The sequence below is a fragment of the Cupressus sempervirens genome, chromosome 10, assembly GCF_028749045.1.
Source record: "Cupressus sempervirens isolate cs-2001-9-10 chromosome 10, ASM2874904v1, whole genome shotgun sequence".
NCBI classification, from domain to species: Eukaryota; Viridiplantae; Streptophyta; class Pinopsida; order Cupressales; family Cupressaceae; genus Cupressus; species Cupressus sempervirens.
In genome coordinates, this window is record NC_143127.1 from 860,832,510 (window position 1) to 860,856,590 (window position 24,081).

At 38.3% G+C, this 24,081-nt stretch overlaps 1 protein-coding gene across 2 annotated transcripts in view; it reads left to right on the top strand.

Moving 5' to 3' along the window:
• The window catches only part of LOC149536733 (integrator complex subunit), a 111,637-nt gene that overhangs the window by 29,435 nt on the left and 58,121 nt on the right, over positions 1–24,081 (top strand). For both annotated transcript variants that reach the window (XM_089803192.1, XM_089803193.1), the window contains exon 4: positions 5,107–5,835. In XM_089803192.1, coding sequence (XP_089659318.1) covers positions 5,107–5,835 — 729 coding nt within the window. The remainder of the gene's footprint in view (positions 1–5,106; positions 5,836–24,081) is intronic.

Here is a 24,081-nt window from a genome sequence, read left to right on the forward strand (position 1 = left end):
TTCAGAATCATAAGGATTCTCAAAAAAATCCACATTCTCATCATCTCCTCTTGCTGCAACACTTGCAAATTCATTGGAACCATGAATGGTTCCAATTGTGCTAGATGCACGTGCTATGATGTTATCAACATCATCATCCGTCATCATAGTAAGATCCTGAAGTGTTGCATCCAAGTTTGTAGATTCAGGGGCTACATCCCAAAGCTTGGTTGACCTTTCCTTGTATCCATCCTCCTTACGTGACAAAAGACGCAAGTTGGCATGTATATAAACCAAGTCCTCAACTTTCTTTGAGCCCAATTGGTTGTGCTTCACTGAATGGATATAGGAGTATGTACTCCAATTCCCTTCAGAAAAAGAAGAACTTGCAAACTGAATAGTGGTCATAAAAGTCTAAAATTTTAAAATTAAACATAAAAATGAAAAGCAAATTAAAGAATGGTAAATACTAAAGTGTAGAATACAATTGCTAAATAAATAAATAAATGAAAACTTACTTGTGAGAGGATCTTGATTGCAAGAGTTTGTGGATGCTTGAATGGTTGACCATACATGTACCACCATGTGATAGCTCCCATGTCATTTTGGCCCTTTATTGCATATGGGGTAAGTTTTGATCCTGAAGCAAATAAGCCAAATTCTTGCCTCACCTTTTTGTATATTTCATCATCTGGGAAGAGTCTTGCAAATGCAGTGTAGCACCCAGTAGCAACTCCTTCATCTGCATATGGTGCAATTCTATCCAGCATAGCAAGTATTTCCTGGCTATAGTACCTTGGAGATAAGGCATATGCAAGGAGTTGCAATGGGGTAGTCATCCTTTCCCAACGATGATGAATGATATCCTCCACCTTTTTGCACAAGGCTTCACATTTTGTGGGGTTAGTCTCATGTGCTTGTATGGAAAGGTTTACCTTTTCTACCATGGTGTCCATGCCATCGTACACATCCCCCAAACAAGGTGCATTTGTATCGGCAAAGCGTAGCATAGTCATGATAGGCTTGGTGAAATCCAATACAAATTGCACACGAGCCCACCAATGCTCATCCAAGATCATACCCTTGACCTTCAAGGCTCTCTCTGAATTTGAAGCCTTCCATATAGCCCATTGGTTACAAATAACTATTTGGCCCAATGTTGACTTCACCTTGAGGAGTCGTTTTAGAACAACAGTATGAGATGCAAATCTAGTTTCAGCAACCTATAAGCAAGTTGACAATATGACATCAAATATAAAACGAAGTTATAAACAAGAAATTTGATATTGAACATGAATATAAAACTTATTCAAAATAAATAAATAAATGAAACTAAATAATTACAATTTTAAATCTACCTTCAACAACTCCAACTTGGAGAATGCTCTGAATATAGATTGTGATATGTGGTGGTTTGTCACGAACATTTGTATCTCCTCTCCCTCTTGGTATAGTTGCTTCACCCAATCTATTTGGGTGCCAATTTGTTGCATGACCAAGTTGAGAGAGTGTACGGTGTCCAAAAAATATGGTCGTATCGAGACTCAACCAGAGCACCTGTACCCCTACAATTTGTGGCATTATCTGTGACCACCTGGACCACATTCTCACTACCCACCATCTCTATTGCCTCGATGACAATTCTAGAAATGAATTGTGAATCCTCAACTTGTCCTTCGCAATCAATAGCCCTCAAAAACATTGCCTCTTTGGGGGACATTGCAATCACATTTATCAATGGTCGGTTTCTTGTGTCTTTCCATCCATCAGATACAATAGTTATGCCGGAAGTTTTCCAAGATGTCCTAATTGGTTGAAGAGCTTTGTCTATAGAGACCTTTTCTTTTTGCAAAAGAGTAGTACGCACCTTTTCATTCCCAAGGCTAATGTAATCAATTGGTGCTCTAAGGATGGCTGTAACCATTTCCTTCCAATATGGCGATCTTACCAAATTGAAAGGAAGACCATTGACATAAAGGCAACATGCAATTGCTTCATCAGCAATCTCTCTTGCCTCCATTTTGAATGCTTGATCCAACAGACCTCATTTGTGGGTAATAACTTCTACTTTATCATCCTTCTCTCCCACTTCCAAGAATGGATGTTTGGAGGATGCAACATGGTCAGTGGGCACATTCATTTTGCTCTTTGTAGATGAAGGTTTGTACAAACTTGTTTTTGATTTGCTTACTAAATGATCAGCAACCTCTTGCTCTTTTATGAATTCGACTAACTGTGCATTGCTCAACCTTTTTCCATCTTTACATTCCTTGCACAATGCTATTCCTCTACTAGTAGGGCCCATAAAATGAGCTTTGACCCGAGAATATGAGTTGTTGAATGGTTTACTATGACATATATTGCATCTCCAAATGTATGACCCACCTCCGGAGACCTGTGATGATCTTGTGGTGTGTCTCCATAATGGAGATGCCACATCAATATTAAAGTTATCACTTCTTTCTTGCCCTGTTGCTGAACTTTGACTATCAGTAGTGGCTATTCTTGCACAATAGAAACTACGAATCTAATAAGAAAATAGAAAAAATTACCTTAGAAATGTTTAAAAAAACTTACTCCATTTCTTTACCCAAAAAAAAAACATCTTCTATAACTTAAAAAATTCATGAAGAACTAAAAAAAATCAGTAAAAAAGCTCATGAAATGGATCGAATGCTTACCTCAGATGCTTATTCGTCCTTTGTGGAAGCTCAATAGACACCCTACGGATGACTCTTCAAAACTAATGACCTTGCTTTCAGAATTCCACAAGGGAGACCAAATGAGAAGAGAGCCCAGCTGCAAACAAAATGGGAAGAATGGGCAATGAATGACCTCTTTTAGGGCCATTCTAGGGTTGTGAGGCAAATAGAAGGAAAAAAACAATAAAAAAACATTTAGAGCACATGTTTTTTAAGTCGCTTAAGTGTCTGGATGCTAGAAACAAGTGGATGCTGATGGGATGCATCTAGATGCTCTCTAGATACTCTTCGGAGCACCCCGCGCATCTGTAGGAGATAATGCTGCTTCCTGGCAGCACCCACCACACCTCCTCTTGCATCCACGCACCAGTCTGCATCCGCACCCACACCCCCCTCCAGGACCAATGCATTGGTAACTTAGGTTTTGGGTAGTATCCCATCATCTTTTGGTTTCCTGTACAAAACTTAATGCTTTTTTGAGGAATAAAGCACAAATGTGCTTTTGCTCTACTATTCCTCTTTGCAATGGCTGAGCCATTTCCTCATATATCCATTGTGGAGAGCTTTGGTCTGTTTTGAACCGAGAGTTCTCGATGCTAGAAACATACAAAAAAAAAGAAAATAAAATTAGAGAGCTCATGTCATTTTGTAAAAAAAATGCAAAAAGAAAAAACTTTAAAAACAACAAAACTCCACCTCTTTTGTTGAAATTTTCCTCTTGAATGTCTTTGAGGAGTTACCCACACTTGCAACCATGAAGGAATAGCTCACAAGCAAGCTTAGAGTATGAAACAATCACTTGTCAACACTCCTTGAGCACTGACAACCAAACAAGGAAGTTTTTTAATGGAGGCAAGAAGTTTTCTTTCTCATTCACAAATGCACAAATGACATATAAGATAACCTTTTCAGCCTTTTTAAGTGGTCACTTCTAGGGTTAGAAGGTCAAATATACCAAATTTGGCAAATAAAACTCTTTTAAAAGTTTAAAAAAATATTTTTGGACCAAATTTGGCCTGGGTTCGTCTCATAGAAAGCAAATTTGCTCAAAAATCTACTAAAATCTGCCTGCTTTCCTGTCAGAATTAGCAACAAATTTTGGTCTCTGTGGCAGAATTACCTACGAATTTAATAAGGACCTGAATTTGTGTAGAACCGAACTGGACTTTGCAGGTGTAGGAGTGACTCTTGTAACTTAGCTTCACAACAACCCCTCTCTCATGAGAATGAATGGAGAACTTAGCATGCACTGCTTGTAGGTGATTCTCAGGAGAGACGGTATCTTGTGAACTACCAGTCATGAAACATGGGTCAATGAGTTTGACTCAAAAAATGACACTGTTGAATCCCAATATTTTTTTCATGACATCTTCATAAAGTTTGCATTGTATAAAACCTTCTTGAAATAAACTCTGATTTATTCTCTACAATTCCCTTTCACTGTGGAGTCTTATGCAGTAGCATACTGCCTGCATATAATACAGAAGCAAATATCTTTCTCTGGATTTCTCAGCGAAACTAGAAGTTTAAAATATTTTACAACTGATGCCAAAAAAATTAAAGCCATCCTAATTGTATTGGAGTGAAAGTGGGGATGTCCTTATGTCCTAGGGATGGAGGGTGAGGAAATGCCCTTGTTTCCCTGGTTTTATTTGATTTAAGAATTGTCCAATTTATAGGTTTTACAAATACTGAGTTTTATAAAGGGTGTAGGGATAGTTTGACTGTATGGAACTGCACATGAACTTGTTTTGGAATAAGATAGTATTTCCACAGTCTATGATGGTGATCACAGCTTTTGGATTTAGTTGTGTATTACAGTATTAGTATTTTGCATCAACATGTTGGATCACACTCTATTGTTCATCATTGGGATGGGGAAGAGTTGTATTTTGGAAATTCTCAATGTGTGAGGCCTATTATCTTCATGTGTATGATTGTATTTAAAGAAATAGTCTAAAGCAGAGATGATGCCAACAAAGAGGTATAGTATCAAGTTCGAATTTGAGTGATGTACTAGTTCACGCATCAATTCCAGGTGGCTGGAATTGTTTCTAGTTTGCTTAAAAGCTACAGAATTCACTGGAGTTTTTGGTCCAGATTTCTTTTCAGTTAACCATTTTGATTTTTCCTAGTTGTTTAACTTTACGTTAAAAAAGAACTGCTCAAGTGATTCATATATTAGCTCACACTGGTTTTTCCTGGTCTAGTGATCATTTGTCAGTTAACTATCTTCTTTTCTAGTTATAATGTATTGCGCTTTATGATTGTGAAGAACTTCTCTTGTGTTTTGTGCATAATGTTGCTTCTTTCATTTGGAATGACATTTTTGTTGAGTCCTGAATTGATTGTACTCAAACATTAACAAGTTTTTTAACATTGAGTATTACCTATGTCCTAATTAAGGGATGTTGATTTGTGTCAGTGCAGCTGATGCTAAAAATTGCATAAAACAGATAAACCCACTTCGATTAGCTGAGGAAATATGCTACAATGACACACTTACCATTAAGCCAATCAGTTCAGGATTGGAAATTGGTGCTTCAAACTGGATGGTTATTGGCCCGAGAAGAAGTCTCACATACATTACAGGGTCTGTTATTGGCACAGGCCATGCAGTGGGTCTTGATATTCCTTTTGTGCAGGATACGAGTATGGTTTTGTTTTCAGATTTTTCATCTCTGAGTGAAACTGATATCACAACTAGAGTTAAATCTGTGGAGGAAAAACATGACACAAATGACCCTACAAATTCAGCGGTTACAAAGTTTAGGTACAAATTTCCAGTTTATAGACAAGTAAAGCCATCGGTTGGCACACCACATGCTCAGGGATTACAGTCATTGAGTATTTCTTCAACATGTCCTGGACTAAATAAAATGAGAATGCAGGACAGAAGCAAGTCACAAGAAATGATGATTAGTTGTTTGTCTAATCTAAGCAGTGAGGTTGATAAAATTACTGGGATGGCACTTCCTGATAATTCTAACAAGTGTAATAATTCTTCTGATAGGGAGAAAGTTGGCCTTATAAACAGTTCTATAATTAAGGCTATTAAAGCAGGTGGTTCCGTTCTGATACCCATAAGTCGTATGGGTTATCTACTTCAACTAGTGGAAGAGGTATCATTAGCACTCGAGTCGGCTGGAACAAGGTACACATTGCTTCCTTTTCATGTCTTTTACTCTGCATTATCTTTTTAAATCCAGAAAAAAACAAATCGTCTCTGCTATGCTTTGCCGTTACACTAAATAATTTTGCAAAGAAATATATCAAAGCTCCACATAATTTGAAAATTTCAATCTAAAATATAAAATGTAGCAGGAGGACAATATCAAAGTTAAATACAAATTACAACATATGCAGAATGAAAGGCACAATCAGCTGAGCACTAATGGTGGACACTCCACATTAATTTGCGCTCGATCAAGACATCACAGAGTGTGCATTTGCCAATGAATCCGCATTGGAGGTTGTGAGTGGGAGATAAGCAGATGTTCTGACTGTTTAGATTGAAGGGAGCCCATAAGAACAAAGCCAGACTTTAAACTAATCACCACCACTGTCAATTGAGAAGTCCACAAGTCTGATTATTCAGATTGTGTTGCTGCCTGGAAATGTCCCAATTGATCCTTCAGGAGGAGGTTGATATGATTTATTAGCTTCTCGAAGTTGATCGTTTCCCCACAACACTAGAGAGGTTCACATTGATCAATGCTCAAAATGTGAAAATATTGTGATGTATGGGGTCTCAATCAGGTTGTGATGATTAGCAGGAACAGATGTTCAAGTTTTGCTCCTTGCACACAATACAACCTTGCAGGACTGCTATGAACAGCCTCGAAAGAGTTTGAATAATTAACATCAGAGAAACTCTTGTGTATCCAGGATCGCTGTGGCATTTCTGAGTCAGAACTCAACCCTTGACCTGCATTGCATTTCCTTGATATGATGTCTAAGCCTTGTCTTGATATGACAATCACTTAATTACTCTATCCTGAACTATGAAATAAAACCGATCACCCATATGATATCACTCTTTTTCTGACCCTTATTAATATCAATGACTTTTACCAGTCAGCTTATCTGACTTCTTCATCTGATTACCACATCTACTGTGAGTGTCTAATTTCAACATCTACAGTGAGTTTGTGACAAGATGAGTGTGCTGATGTTCTGTCAAGGTGAACAGTTTATGATCAGGCATTCTCTCTCTATTTTTCTCTTATTGTATCTCAGAGATGCAATGAATAGATTGCACCAATAATGGGAATGACTTAGGCACTTTAGATGAGCAGTCCTTCTCTAGATCTGAATTTGGGACAATAGTGAATATAATTTTGTCAGCCGTCAGAGAGTCTTGGCAGGCAAGGGTGGTAGATGTACCAGGAACTGCACTGTGTCTTCAGCTTATGAGCCTTGACAGTAAGGAGAAGAAATCCAAAATATTGGTGACTCAATTTTCTTGTCCAAGTGATATTTTTATAGTGCCTCCAAGGGTCTTTCTCCCCAAGAAATTTGAATTTTAAATTGGACCTTTAAGGTGGAAAAACAAGAAATGCGGCCCCAATAATATTTTATTCTTAAATTCACTACGCATTTCTTAATTAATTAGTTTAATTGTTTTCTCGACAAAAGGGTACATTACAGTTCTCATTATATAGATTTTGGGGTGTTTGTGTGCACTAGAAAGACCTAGAAGTAGAATTGGAATTAAAAATTTCTTACTATTCTTCAATTTAATATTTCTTGTATTAAGATTGGTGTTCTGTTGATGTGAGTTTTATGCCACTACAAGGTGCACAACCAAATACTCAGTATTCCAAATGAAACACCAAGTCTCCAACTCTCTTTTGAATAAGGATGCTCACATACTAAAAAATGTTTATAAATTGTGTAAGCAAATGAGACAACCCCAACATTCCTTCTATCTATGGACTTCACTTAGCTTTAATGATGTGATATGGTAGTTATCACAAAGGGACCGCTATTCATACAATGAATATGAACTACTTCAACTACTTCCAATCAAACAAATTGCAAAGGGAAGGGGTTGAGAATGCTATTCTATAGGTAGAATGCAAGAAATGATGAATGTCTTTGTGAATCTACTAGACTTACTTTAGTTATTGACATCAACCAAGCTAGTGTGATCTCCTAAGGTAGATGTAAGATGTTCAAACTATTACCTTTCATTAGCACCATCCATCAATGCATATCAATGTGCAAGAAGAAATCAAAATATAGCTCATAATATGCCATCCGACCACGCAAGGGAGACCTACAATCAACAAGTAGCTAGTGGCTTGGTCAAGTGAGTTCAACAAAGGTGCATCCAAAATTTCTTCCATTCAACTAAACACTACTTTGAAATAAAATCCTAATCTAAGTGAGAAAATTTAGAAACCATGCAATACTCTAAATAAACAAGTAATCCACCATATAGACAACAATGAATAATGAAAAATATTGGTAGTATTATTACAACAATTTTGACAAGTCTCTCATTTTCCAAATGAGGTTTATAAAGGAGCCCCAATTGTAATGAAAGTCTATGATTGATTTGAAATGAATGGTCTAGATTAATCCACAAAAAACCTTAATTAGGGTTTCTACAGATACTAAATGTACATCCAATGAAGATAAAGCACCACCCAATGAATCAATGTGAAAATTCAATGACATGAAAAGAAATGAGGAAATTGCATTGTGGCAATCCATTAAATGTACTATACATATTAACTTGAAATATCAATTCCTTCTTATTTTCAGGAATATTTAATTGTCTATGGATTCCTTTACCATGGATGTCTTGACTATCATAAGTGAATTCTTTGTATTTCCACCTTCATTGTTTGGAATTCCTTGTCTTCTTTACCTCTAGACTTGATCCTTGGCCAATCTCTTGAACATATAAGCACCTTTCTTGGTGCATTTAATGCAGGAGCATCTTGGGTTTAGAGCAATTTTGCATCAAGTTAGCATTTGCAATGATCAGAGTATGATCTAGATCTAGTTTGGTTCTTATTCCTAGGTTCAAAGCTTGTTGGGTTCTTTGTTGCTTGAGTTACGATTTGCTTTCTCTTGCATAGTGTGTTTTTGCTAGTTTCATGACCTTGGTGTATTTCATTCTTATGAGGGAAATCTACGATTGTCAATCTTCGATGACGTATTCTATTATGTTCTTGGATCATGTGAGGACCTAAATCTAGAACTGCAAGCTTTCATACATGTTATGTCACTTGTTCGTTATGATTTGGGACTGTGCCTATTTGTTGTAATACATTTCCTGTTCTTGGGGAATGTTTTGGATCTTGAGGCCAACCTGTGTGGCATGATGCCTATATATTGTAATGTACCTTAAAGGATACTCAATTCGTCAATAAGGATTTTAGTTCTCTTGAATTGGATCTAAGCTCTCTAACTGAAGATTGTAAACCTGACATGTAAGAAGGCCAACTATCGAACCTTTGTACATTTGATTTTCTGTGATTAAATGTTGATCTCGCTTGGTTTTGTCCAAATACTTGTTTCCGTTTTGTAGACTCTTGCTGCACAATTGCACTAGTCTCTCTAAGGTCTCTCCTACCGGGGGTCGTATCAAATTGTATTAGAGGGAAGGTTGCGTTCCTTGTGAACTTGTGTTGCGAATCTGAGGTTGCAAAGCCCTAATTGAGTTTGGCTGTAGGGTGGCAGAGTTGGGATCTAAGCTACAATTGTAGAGGGTTGCAAGGATGGTTTGAGGAAGGAGAGATGCAGATCCAATAATATGATGGATATTTTAAGACAAATTTTGGCTAGACTTGAAGTAATAGAAACTGCCCAAAGAAGAGGAAGACCTATCAAAGGTGTAAGTGATGAGGAAACTGAGGAATTTATTGCAGGAAATGTTGAACTTGTACTTGAACAAGGAGATGGAAGATTTCTAAGAGCCCTGACTAGAGTTAATGCAAGACCACGTTTCAATTTACCAGATTATGATGGTAAGCTAGATTTAAATGAATTGCTTGATTGGATTACTGAGATGGAAAAATATTTCATGTATGAACTTACAAATGCAAATAGGAAGGTGAAACTTGCTAGTATAAAATTGAAAGGACATGCATCATTATGGTGGGAACATTTGCAAACCAATAGACAAAGGATAGAAAATGAGAAGATCGGGTCTTGGGATAAGATGGTGAATAAGATGAAAGGAAAATTCTTGCCTAGTGATTATCAAGTTAGTTTGTTGAGAAAGATTTAAAATTTAAAGAAAAAAGAGTCTTCTATGAAGGTGTTACCAACAAATTCTATAGGTTAGACATCATATCTAGACATATGGATGAACGAGGTGAAAAGAATTGCAAGATATCGTAATGGCTTTAGGACATCTACTTAGGATGAGATTAGTTTGGTTAAGAAGGAAAGTATTGAGGAAGCTTACTAGTTTGCTCTAAAAGATGAGAAATTGAACAAAACACAAAAACATAGACAAAGAGGAAGAGGTGGCTGATTTCAAAGAGGTAGGATATTTATCGGAGGAGGAAGATCTTATTTAGATCCAAATAAAGGTAAATCTAAATGAAAAGGAGATAATTCATACAAAGAAAGAGGAGGTACCCTAGAGGTAATGGTTATAGGAAAAAGATAGGACTTCGTTCAAAGGCACTTGTTTCGAATGTGGAGGACATAGAGCATTTGAGTGCACACATGGAAATTCAAGCAAGAAGATAGGTAGCTGTAACATAAATGCATTAATGGAGAAAAAATCACTTGAATCAACTGGTAGATGGAGTAGTCCTGATGAGTAGAAGAGCATTATGTAATGAGGAACTTGATCAATAACCAGATGTAAACTTGCAAGAAAATGTTTCAAGCATCATTGATAGTGGGAGTGTCAGGATTAACAAGATAGAAATAACAATTACATGCAAATATATCCAATATCAGAAAATAATAAATCACACAGAAGAGAACACAAGACACAAAGATTTAACGTGGTTCACCAATCTCTAGGCTACGTCCACCAAACAACAAGTCCAATACTTTTAATATCCAATGATTACAACTTGATTACAATTTGTGATCTCTTACAGCTCTATATTGCCGCAAGAAGCTACTATCTCGTCACACATCATGAAATCCCCAACTTTGAGCCATTTTATACAAGCTTTTGCCACATACAAAATAAGGGCTAGATAATTTTGACAAGTTAATCTAAAAAGCCCTCTACAAGTCAACCTTGGGAAATGGTTGATGAGTCAACCAAAAAATTATTTTTCCGTGGTGATGCCCCGAACCCCAAAGAATTTATGAAAAGTGTACAGTACTTTCTTGATCAGTCACCACATAGCAATAGGAGTTCAAACAATTTAGCATTGGAAGAATTGTTTACCAAGTTGTAGTTACTAAGCATGAAACATTGGAAGCCATATTGAATTACATGGATAAGGGATGACCATAAGGTATTGGTAAGTGAACAATGTGTTGTGAAATTTACGATTTGATCTTTATTAGGATGAAGTTCTTTGTGATATTATGCCAATGAATTGTTGTCATAGCTTGTCATATTAGGCATCTAAATATTTTTTTAATAGCAACACCATGTGATCCCTTTGGTTCATCTTGAAATCTAGCGACAATTCCAACTACATTTGATATGTCAAGCCTTGTAAGAGTTAGATATTGTAATCCACCAATCATAGATATGTATCTAGTTTGACTAGAACTGTGAGATTCATCATCTCTTGTCAATTTACATCATGTAACCATCGGTGTTCCAACTGTCTATGAACTTCCATACCAAATTTCTTCAGTAAGTCTTTTACATGCTTTGTGATACAAAAATCTCCATCATAGTTTTGAGTAATTTGCAAACCAAGAAAGAACTTTATCTCTCCTATTATAGACATCTCAAATTTCCTCTGCATCTCATTAGCAAAATCTGACCTCATCTTATCATCACCATCAAAAATGATACTGTCCAAAAAAAACCTCAACAATCAAAATGCTTTCAGAATTAACTTTAAAGTAATAAATTACTGTCGGCAATACCTTTATTGATTTTAAGCTTCAATAAATATTTGTCTAATCTTGCATACTAGGCTTTAGGAGCTTGCTATAATCCATGTAAAGCTTTCTTCAATTGTTAAACCTTGTCCTTTCGATCATCCATGGTGATACCATCTAGTTGTTCAATATAGACTTTTTTCCTCAAAATCTCTATTTTGAAATGCTAATTTAATATCCAATTGATATACCTTGCCATTTTTGTAAGCAACATATACAAGAAGCATTCTAACAGTTTCAATTCTAGCAACAGGTGCAAATGTCTCATCAAAATCTATATCTTCCATTTGTGAACATCCTTTGCAAACCAATCTAGTTTTGTTTCTGGTGACTTCACCATTTTCATTCAACTTGTCTTGAGAAACCCATTTAGTTCCAATAACATTTTTATCTTTAGTTATGTGAGCTAGTTACCATTTTCTTTTCTTTTTAATCTGATCTAATCCTTCTTTCGTAGCTTTAAACACATTATCATCATTGCAGACTTCATTAACACTTTTAGGTTCAACTTGTGAAATTAAACAACTTTCATTTCTAGAAATCTTTCCTCTAGTCATAACTTCCCGATTCTCATCAATGATAATTTGATTTTCAGTATGTTTGAAGCTTTACATACCTTGGAGTCTTATGTGCATGAGACTCATCAACTTCAATTTCATTGTCAATCTCTTCAACCGAACCTTCTTGTTCTCTATTCTAATTTTGGTTTTGCTCTTCTATGATTTGTAACAAATGACCTTTATCATCATTTGATTCATTACTGCACAATCTCTCTTGTATCTAAAACCTTTCATCAACTTTCCCATTAGCACTCACAACAAGTTTCTTTAACTTCTGATTATAGCATCAATAGGCTCCACTCTTAGTAGAGTAACCATGAAATATTCCTTCATCACTTCTAGAGTCAAATTTTTCTTGGTCATCATCTATCTTAATGTTGATGTTTTATAGCTTCAGTCGAATAAACATATATATAATTATATGAGAGAAATATATATATATATATATATATATATGATTAAATATATTATTATGTTAACTAACGAATAGAAATGTCCCATGAAGGGACATGTCTATTCGTTGCTGATTGTCAATATAAAACTAAGAGGATGTTGCATTTGGAATAGACATACCAATCTGGTAGTGCTTAGTACATTTGCAGCAGATCCAGAAAACCCAACATGGTATCAGAGCCAAGTTGTAGATGTACGAAAATAAGCAAGAGAAGAGATAATTAATAGGAAGAAATGAGAATTCAGATAAACACCTCAGAAAATAATTGTTTTATTCTTGAAAGCTAAATGATCCATAAAATTGTCTAAAAGAGAGGAGAGCTCCAAATCAAAATGCTAGCGCCAACAAAGAAGCCTTTGCTCGTGAACAGGACGGGGAGAATGCCTACGTAAGTGTCAAGGAGGACATTGCTCTTCAAATGATTGCTGAGAAGGATGATAATAAGGATGTTAAGTTTGGTGGCAAGAACATTGTGAGCATGCCCAAGGAAAGTGAGGAGGAGAGTTCAAATTCGACTAACAATTATGGAGATTCTGAAATGAGGCAGATTATTGCTAAGAAGTTTAAATAAAGGCAAATCGAGCAGTAAAAGGGACAGATCACCAACTATTTAACAAGTGACCATATGATCTACACTGGTGCTCAAACATAGACCAAATGAAGTCAATTGAGTATTGACAAATTGACAAAGCCTGGAGATATTTGAATAATCGTTCCTCCTGAAAACACCATATTACTATTGGATAATTAAGGCAAGATCAGAGTTTATTGTCGCCTAGTGGCCACTAAGTGAGAAAGAAAAGTTAGAGAAATAGAATAATGTTATCGTGGTCCTAGATGAGTTTATGGTGGATGACAAACCAAAGCAACATCAGTTTGACCATGCTTTTGATAGTAATGCCACCCAGTGAAGACACAACACACAACAATCGACACATAGATGACTAATAACTTTTTGCAAGTACTTTTACCATTGTAAGAGCATCTCGTGATATAGAAAGTGGTATTCAAATAAATAGTTTGACATCCTCATCTATGACTCTGGGAAGCAATACTCTTGACAGACTATCAGCATGAGCAAGCATAGGAAGTGATGATTAAGGTTTTGTTTGTGCAGAGAATGGACGAGTTAAATGTCTGTGATAATCTCTAATAGTTCCCAAAGTATCTGGTATATTTGGTATCACACAAGCCAGGATCAGTTTGGATGTGCACCACCATCATCCAATTAGTTATTTCATTTTCTTGCCTTGAGTCATTACCAACAGGATTGTTAAGTTAATTGTCGATAGAGTAAAATAATCACATATATTAAATTGTCATAGTATATAGCTCAACTAACGTAGTCAATTAGTTTCTTATTTTGAAGGTGTGTGTCTGTTGGAATATAACCATATGTCTCTTCATTCAGATAAACTCATGGATGACATTTGTCGGATGAATCATCATCTTCATTCACAACTATTGTCAAATTCATTGAAATGTGGTAATTGTGAAGATAGAAAATGGTAGGCACGGGACTCGATGGGCCCAAAGGGATTTAAAAGTTAACATGGAGTGAGAAGGATTACATTAGAGTAAGTGGAGCAATTTAGGATGGAAAGCTCCTCATTTGATTGATGGTTAAAGTGATGTTGGAGTTAAGTCAATGTTTGTTCCTTTCATTAGTGGACCTTTAGAAGAATACCTTATTAAGGGTATGTCACATCTTAAATACATATTTGGTATTGATTATTATTATTAAATATGTATGAGTTACTCATTATTTGAATAAGAATTTTATGATCATATTTAGTTATTTGATATATAATAATATGTAAAAATATAGATTAAATATATATACTTAGAAGATTGAATATATATATATATATATATATATATATATATATATATATATGTTCAAAGCATATATTTTTTGATATTACATTGAAATGATCATAATACATAATTATGTTAGTCTCTCTCCCTCTCTCATTCTTTCATTTCTATATGTACTAGAAGAGATGTGTACTTTGATCTTTTCCTCCGAGATTGTTATTGCAAGGAAATGATTGATATCAGATTCAGAGGGAGTCTGACACTTTGTTAAAAGCAAGAAGCTCAAAAGATTGATGTTCAGAGGGAGTCTGACACATTTGTCTGAAGGAGCAAATGGATGATATGTTTCAGCTGATCTTTGCAGATCTTGATCATATTAGAATCAAAGGGAAGTTGAAATCCCGTGTGTGTGATTGCATGATTTTGATGGGCCTACCCCCTGTGTAAATCATGAGGAAGTGACAACTTCCAAATGATGTCACTTGTATTTGTAGAAGTTACTGTAAGGTGACGATCTTATAGTAACTTGTATTATGAGATCAAACAAATTGAGTAAATGGTGAATGTCTTGCATCTCAACATTTTGGAAGGCCATTACTCAAAGTACTTGGTGAATATCATTGATATTCTGGGAGGCCAATACACTTGATATCAGATGTGATATCAAAACCTTTTTGAGTAATTGTTGAATAGAATGAATATTTTGGGAAGCCAATACTCTTGATATCAGATGTTATATCAAAACCTTTTGAGTACTTGGTGAATATCATTGATATTCTGGGAGGCCAATACTATTGATATCATACCTTATTTGAGTACTTGGTGAATATCATGTGTTGATATTCTAGAAGACCAATACTTGTGATATCGAATGCGATATCAAATGGTAGAAAACTTCTGAGATATCAAATGAGATATATCCTTAAAATTTGTCATTCTTAATATTACCAATGGTGTAATATATGTCTTGTGTTTATCCTCTCTAGCTAGGAGGGAGTGTTGATGTTTTATAGCTTCGGTCGAATAAACATATATATAATTATGTGAGCTAAAATTGAGATATAAATATATGAGAGAAATTAATATTATATATATATATATATATATATGATGAAATCTATTATTATATTAATTAACAAATAGACATGTCCCATGAAGGGACATGTCTATTCATTGCCCATTCTCAATATAAAACTAAGAGGATGTTGCATTTGGAATAGACATACCAATCTAGTAGTGCTTAGTACATTTGTAGCAGATCTGAAAAACCCAACACTAAATGTAACATTTACTTTCAAAAATTCTAAAATACTTAACTGTAGGTACATGTCTATATGATAGTTCAAAAGGTATCTTAGCGGTTCTATGCTTTATCTAAACTTTGTTTATTATGTAGATTGTAGTAGTAAGAATTTCTCTTCAATACATTTCAGGTACTTTTCCTTCCAACATCTTAGTCCTTGGACTGTTAAGAATTGTTCATACTCTTCAATCTGGTATCCCATTTTTTTGAGGGATCCGTCTCCTTATTCCACGTTCTTCGTAATATGCATTGAATTCTCTAGATGTAAATTCTCCACCTCAGTTAGATCTCCAACATTTTAGCTTCATTTCGAATTCAATCTCAACTTTGGCTTTAAATACTACAAATTTATCAAAAGCTTTTCTCTTCCTTCTAAGATTTTCCTTGATGAAGATCTCAGGAAGGCTCAGGTTGCAGAGTTGAAACACGCTCGTGGTATTGTGGCAAAGGCTAGGCGTGTTGGTAAATGGGCAGTTATTAGAAATCTCAAAGTAGTTATTTAAGATTCCCCCCTAGTGGATGGGAAGCAAGACCGACCCCCAAGACCAAATGGCGGTCTCACCAGCAGTCGGACAAGAGGGAGTCCCCCACTTGCTCCCTTCTTGTTAACTGTTGGAATGGTAATGGCTCTTTATGGCCATTACCTAGTCTTTTGCACGATGCTTTGGGGTTCGCCGATATTCTTCTCATTACCGAGATTCACGAGTCTTGTTAGGCCTCTTCTGGGATTTATAGGTTATTAGTGGTTCTCTATTTGTAGAGAAGAGGTTCGTGCTTCCGGTGGGGTCCGTGGTTCTGGGGGTGTGGGTTGTTTGATTAGAAATGATATTTTCAGCCATACTTCTATTGTTCACTCTGATTTGTTTGCGAGACTTTTGTGGGTCCGCATTGATCGTAAGTGTCACCGTCAGAGAGATTTCTTTATTGCTGTTTGTTATTTTCCACCAGCTTCCTCCCATTATGCTATCCATAATTTCGAGGACAGAAACTTTATGTTGATCTTAGCGAGAGTGTTTCTTAGTTTGCTGCTTTAGGAGACATCATGATTCTCGGTGATTTCAATGCAAGGACTAGAGAACTCCAAACTCCACTTTATGACCGTAGCTCTGATTCCATCTACTCCACTGAGATTGATCTGACTACTTTGGGGCTTCAACGTACTTTTGATGATGCTCTTAGTCCAATTTCTTGCTATGGTTGCCATCTTCTGTAGCTTTGTGAGTCTTCTAGGCTTGTGATCTTGGTCTTTCCTGTTTCCCTAGGTCTAAGCTCTTCACTTGTTGGCCTCATTGTGGTGGTGCTAGTGCTGTTGATTATGCCCTCACCTCTTCCTCCTTCATCTCCTTCATCAATAGCTTCACCATCTTATGCCTTCCTCTTGCATACCATACTCTCCTTTGCATTCGTACTCGCATTTCTCCTCTTGTTTCATCTCCCCTTCTGTCATCTCATTTTTCTCTTGTTGCTGTTTGTTCCCCCATTCGCTTCCATTTCCTCGACAGTTACAGTGACCTCTTCTCCTTCCATCTTTGAAGGCTCCTCAATCCTGAGAGTTTTACCGACTCTTGTGAAACCTCCTCCATGTTTGACTTGCTTGCGACGGCTATTCAGAAGTCCGCCATCCTTTCCATTCCTCACCGTCCTTCACTTAACCTTGGTAGCCGCTGTAATACATGCCCTATGAGCCAATGGTTCGATGTAGGTTGCAAAGCTTTTCATTGCTCAGTACATTTTGCTTTTGAGACTCACTCCCCTGACTATGCTTGTCTTCGGTTGTCTTACCTTCGTTTTCTTTGCTGTAAGGAACGATCCTTCACCGCTTCCCAATGCAAATCCCTTTGCTCCACGCTGATCTGCAACCCCCATCTTTTCTGGCGCACCCTTTTTCTCCGTTGTTCCCCTCTGTCCTCCAGTGTTGACTTTTGCTCCCTTACCTCTCATACTATGGCTCTTTATGACATTCCTGGGCAGCCTTCTATCCACCCCACCTCGCCTCCTTTTTGCCACTTGATCACCCCCTCTTTCATCTATGAGGCCATTAGATCCATGAGATGCAACTGAGCAACAAATGAAGAGGGGTTCCAGGCCAAACTCTTTAAGTTTGGTGCCTTGGTTCTGGGCCCCTATATTTCTACTCTTTTCAACATAGTGGTTTGCACTAGTTTCCCAACTTCTTGGTCCAAGCATCTTATTTACCCTATTCATAAGATTGGTCCTGTCTCGGATCCTAAGAACTACAGAACCATTATGATTGGGCACACGTTTGCCAAACTTTATGCCATAACTTTCAATGCTATGTTATTTAGTGAGCTTGACAGGAAAGGGTGTAGAGCTAGAGGTCAGGTTGGATTCTGAGCAGACTATTAGACCATGGATCACATTTTCACTTTATGGGCTATTATTGAGGAGGCTAGACACAGATTGGATAAAGTTTGCTCTTGCTTTATTGATTTTCGCAAGGCTTTTGATTCTGTTCCTCAAGTGGCTCTTTTTGAGAGGCTTCGGGCAATTAGGATTTGTGAGATGTTACTGCTATTATGAGATTATATGAGACTGTGGTTGGTAGATTCAAAACCCCAGATGGATTCTCAGTTCCGGTCCATAGTACCATCGGGGTCAAACAGGGTTGTCCTCTCTCCCCTAGTTTGTTCGATTTATATATTGATGAGCTTGAGGACTTCCTTTTGAAGTCATCACTCCCAAATGACGGTTGTTACTTACACCTGGTATTGATATCCATTCTTCTTTTTGCGAATGATGTGGTTCTTGCTTCTTCTCCAGAGAGTTTACAGCGGCTTCTTGATGGTTTGGCTTCCTTTTGTGATCAGCGATAGCTTGTGGTTAACTTGGGTAAGACTCAGATTATGATCTTTAATTGCTTGAAGACTTCTCATCTTCACTTCTTTTTTTAGGGACAGGAGATTGAGATCACTTCTTCGTATATGTACCTAGGGGTGAAGTTTTCAGGACCTCGCTTCAGTATGAGACCGACAATTCAGTCTAGAGTTAATAATGGTATGGGTTCTCTTGCTATACTTGAGAAATAGTGTTTCCGACACCACTTTCAGGATACCTCATCCAAGTTATCCCTCTTGGACTCCCTTTTTCAGCTGACGGTTCTTTATGGCTATGTGGTTTGGGATCCGTCTCTTCTTGGTTCTGATTAGGCTTCGATCGAACGGGTTCAGACTCTGCTGTTATGGCGCATCATTAGATGCCACAGGTTCACTCTTCATAGTATCATTCTTGCTGAGTTCGGTGCTCATCCCTTCAGTCTTGGGGCCATATTTGATTTGATTTGGTTCCTTCATCGTTTGCGTTGCTTTGTTTCCATTGCTACTACGAGTTTTGATACTTGTTCTCGTGCTTGTTGCCAGTATGCACATGCATCTTCTTTGCTGAGATCAATTGGGATAGATATTGACCGCCTTCCTCCTTACCAGTTCTCGCTGAATGCCCCTGGTCATCTTCTCCCCTCATGACAGGAGTTAAATGAGCATGTTAGACTAGATATTTATAAACAGTACATTATCACTGCCTAGACTAACCCGCCTAGTGGGTTGTGTCCGAGGATGACCTATGTGGAGCACTTTTTTGAGATCTGTGATGGGATTATTGTTCGTCCTAGTTACCTTTCTCCACGGTGGTCTTATGCCTTGCGTATCTCCCTGGAGTCCTTCAAGTTGGTTCTCACCGTCTTTGGGCTCAGACAGATCATCATATTGGTAGTGGAGAGCAGATCTGTAAGCTATGTACTTTAGCTGAGGTCAATACAGAGATTCACTTTATCTTCCGTTGCCCTATCTACTATGAGATCAGAGGGAGATTTTACTGTCTGTCCTGGGATTTTTTTCTCTTTCAGACTTCTTCAGTTATTGTGACCAACAATGTCTCGCGCTCTATCTTCAGGAGGCCACTTTGCTCTGGGATAGCACTTTATAGTCACTTCTTCCTCACTGGCATACTTCAACTCAGCTCATTACTGTTTATTTCACACCCTTATCTCCTTTGCATGGTGTGAAAAGGCTGTCTAGTTCTTCCAATTCTTTTGGTCATTCCAGGTCTGTCAGACCCCCTACCGATTTCTTACATCAGCGACACTCTACGAGCTCGCAGAGATAGATCAGAGCTCTATTTACCGTATAGGGTAAAAGGAATACTTATCGCATGTAGTACAGTAAGATATAACACAGAACAAATATTTTATTCATATACGCAATATGTACTCCAATGCTTACAATATGATTATGATGATTACAATGATGATCCAAAGTCCCTTCCAGATGGTGTACATATACTTTCCTGAAGGGGTGACTTCACTATCATGCGCCCTTTCGGATACAAATCTACCCATCAGCTACAATATAAAATTTATCGACAATATCATTCCCCCCCAAAAGTAAAGTCGTTTCCGGACAACAAAACTCAAATTTCACTAAGACAATTAATTACATCCATGTTTAGATACTAAGAAGACGGATGTGTCCTTGGTGTAGTGGTCGTCTGTGCCCTAAGTTCGTTTAGCTTTTCTCGTAGCTTGTACACTTGCTCCTTCCGAACTTTCAATTTTGCGTTAGCCTCCATTTAAAGCTCCAAAGCTGACTGCATCATACCAACAATCTCTCCCAACTCTCTCTTTCTCATCTGCCACCCACTCCTTTGCTGTTAACTGTTCCTTCTCCGCTGCCACCTTCTGTAGCTGACTCTGTCTGGCTAACAAGGCTGCCCTCTTAGATTCCCAGGCTGCCCTCTCTGCGGCTAGCTTGGTAGCTGACTCCTCCTGGAGCCATCTCTGATGCTACCTGATTTGCCTGGCTCCTCCGAAGGGTGTAATATGCATCCCTGTGTATCTTGACTATCTCTCGAGTCAAAACCTCGACTCGGCTCTCCATACCTGGATCCCTTGTGGTGGCCCAATCTTGGCACATCTCTGCAGTCTCCACACTCGGCCATCCCTGTTCCGCAAAACAAACTGTAAAGGCAGTCGGGCATCCTAATTTCATGAAGCATACCACTCTCTCTAGCTCCTTTACTACTGAGTCCAAAGCCTGTATCTCTGCAAAGGCCATTACTTGGCGAGTCCGGGTCGCTAGAGCTGCTATATTAGTGAAAAATGCCTCTCTCATCACTGTTTTTGGCGCTACTGGAGGTTGTTGTTGCACACCCATATCCCTCTCTACTGTTGACGCCATCCACTCAACAACGCTATTCAGTAGTCCATCATTTTGTGCCTGTTGATGCTCCTCCACCTGTGCTTGTAAAGGGTCTTCCTTTGGAACTACTTCTCGTGTAGGTGTATGTAGGTATGTCACTTGAGGCACTGGGGTACGATGGAACCGCGTACTTAGGTACGTGCTCAACTTTTGGGTTCTACTCTCTGTCTGGCTCAAGCGATGCTAACAATGCCGCATCCACCGTAACAACTGCATTTGAACCCACTACGTCTAAATGAACACTCGACACCCTCAAACCCTCGCCTGTCGGTATCTCCATTACTCCTTCCTCAGTGTCCATCTCTGCATTAGGTATAAGTACCTTAGCCCCAGCGTCTAGTAAAACCACGCGAGCAGACTCCATCGTTACCTCTGGAATGACTATCTCTATTAGTGGCGCATGTGCCTTTGCTAATGCCTTGGGAATAGCTCGTGTCTCCGAGGCAGGCTGAATCGCAACTGAAGTTGGGGTCATCACTACTGGCTGCCTAAACTGACCAAACCCCGGGACGCTATGTATACCTACGGGAGCCAAGTGTGTCGTCGTTGAAAGTGCAGGCCGTGGGAATCTCAACAGTGTAGCTGTAATTATTTCTATCTCCTCGTCCTCTTGCTCCTTGTCGGTCCCACTTTCCTCAGAAGAAGTCTCCTCATGACCACTGTTAGTATTTCCATCGTTCGATCTCAATTGTTTCTGTCCGACCGGGGGCTTGGTGCCAAGTGTATCAAGATGCCTCCATTGCATGATCGGTGGTTCGTCTGGTGCTAGTGGTCCTGGTCTGGCCTCCAATGCATCGTTGGGGATCATTCGCGTCGTTGCCTCCAAGAATAGCCCGATAGCATAATGCGGCATGTAAAATGGCTTGTACTGTATTTTTGCCAACAATGCAGCCCACTCGTATACTCTTCTATGCAGAATCTCGTTCATCATTGCCACCTGTGGGAATGAAATGTTTGAGGCGTGGCTAGAGCTTGTGAGGCGACTCTTCACGACGTCCATAAGACAATGCCAGTGACCTTCCTGCACGTTGGATTTCTTCAATCCTCTAGCCCTTGATGTGTTCGTGAGAGCTTTTTGCTCCGCCTACGTCAGATCCCCATATACCAGTTGTATCAATTGTGTCTTTACCTCCAGACTCAACTTTTTTGGTTTGCTATCTATTTTCCTTCCCACTTGTGCATGATTAGGTATCTCGAATACCCGTGTGAAGTTTGTCGGTCTGAATGATATTACCAAATTGCAACCAAGGTACGCAAATGTACTGGTTCAAAAGAACTTATCATACGTTTCTATCATGAGGCGTAAAACCCTTAATAATCACTGATACAGAACACAAGCATTTGTGTCACTCATTCAACCGATGCCTTCCAAATGTTGGCCTTCATTGGATGGTTATCGGGTGTCTCCTACCACCACTTCCTGCATTCTGCTCCATTCAAACCTTCAAATGCAACATTCTACAGTGTGGGATTATCCGTCACAGCTGACCATGCTGGTTGCTTTGCTTTCTTTTTGCTTGATCCTATACTTGTTCCTCTTGCTACACGGACTCCAGATGACAAAGTCTTTACATTCTTGTTCATGGCTGCAGTTGTTGTTGAATCTTTGTCTAATTTCTTTTTCCAAGCTCTCTTGTCGGCTGAATGCATAACTATTACCTTTTTTCGTCATTTTGCTTAAATAATTAAAAACAAAAACCTGTTAGGTTAGTTACCCCTCTCTGTACAATGTTATTTTTGACTTTCTTCTCCTTTCATTGGCATTCATATGGATCCGTACGTCTCCTGCTTTCCTGAAAAGTACGGCCCTTCCACTATACCATGTTATTCCTTCAACCTGTCTGATATACACCACCTAGCTTGGCTTCAGTGCGTCCGTACAGTTTCTATCTTTGTATGTATATTGGTGTAAGAAGTTCTGTTGTGCCGTACAATGGTCCCTCTTTGTTATGTTACAACCTCGCTGCCAATATCGTACGGTGTATGGCTGCACAATGAGCTACCTCCCCAGAGTATTGCGTACGGTGTACGACTACACAATGTATTGCCTCCACAGTGTATTTTGTACAGTCACTTCAACCCCCGTTTTAACAATGGTCGTATGGCGATGCTTTGTCTTTATGTTTGCTCTTTGGCGGCCGTACGATCACCTCAACTAGTCGTATGGTAGATTTTACATAGCCTTCTAACAACTCCTTCCAAGGGGCGTACGGCGATCTTTCTGCACTCCCCAAATCCGTACACCTGTTTTTGCCTTTAGCTTTTTCCCCTGTCTTTTAATTCATGGCCGTATGGTATCTCCTGACTCTAGATGTTATATCCGTATGGTGCTCCCTAGATAGCCGTACAACACTCCATATTTTCCTTCTTTCTACGTGATTGAACGGTACGACAACCTTGCAACTATGTATGGTGATTGAAGTTGATTCCTCTGTGCACTGGTATACTGCCGTACGACTCTCTCCCCCTCTTTTGTAGACTTGTACAAGATGAATCATATGCACTATCCTCTTTGTTTATTGCTTATCGTATGGCCGAATTAATATTTCCTCACTTTCCCGTCTCTCTAGGTCGTACGGTACAGTAATATAAGACTCAATGAAAATTGACATGTATTTTACATTATATACGTTAATAATTACTATGTTTATATTGTCTCTCAGTTGTTCGTCTGCGAAGGAGGCACATTATTTCTTTCATGGTAGAATTTCAGTTTTGATCCATTCACTGCATTGAGCACTTCCTTCCCATCGAGCGTCCATAATTTGATTGCTCCATTATCGTCGACTTCACGGATTTTGTACGGTCCTACCCACTTCACTTTGAACTTTCCTGGTTTGATCTCGTTCCGCTCATTATACTTCAAAATTAACTGTCCTGGTTGAAATCTATTCAATTTTTAATGCTTGTCATGCCATACCTTACGCCTGTTTTGTGTAACTTTTGTAGGCCACTGTGCCTGCAGTCGTCACTCATCCAATTTATTTAAATTGTACAACCT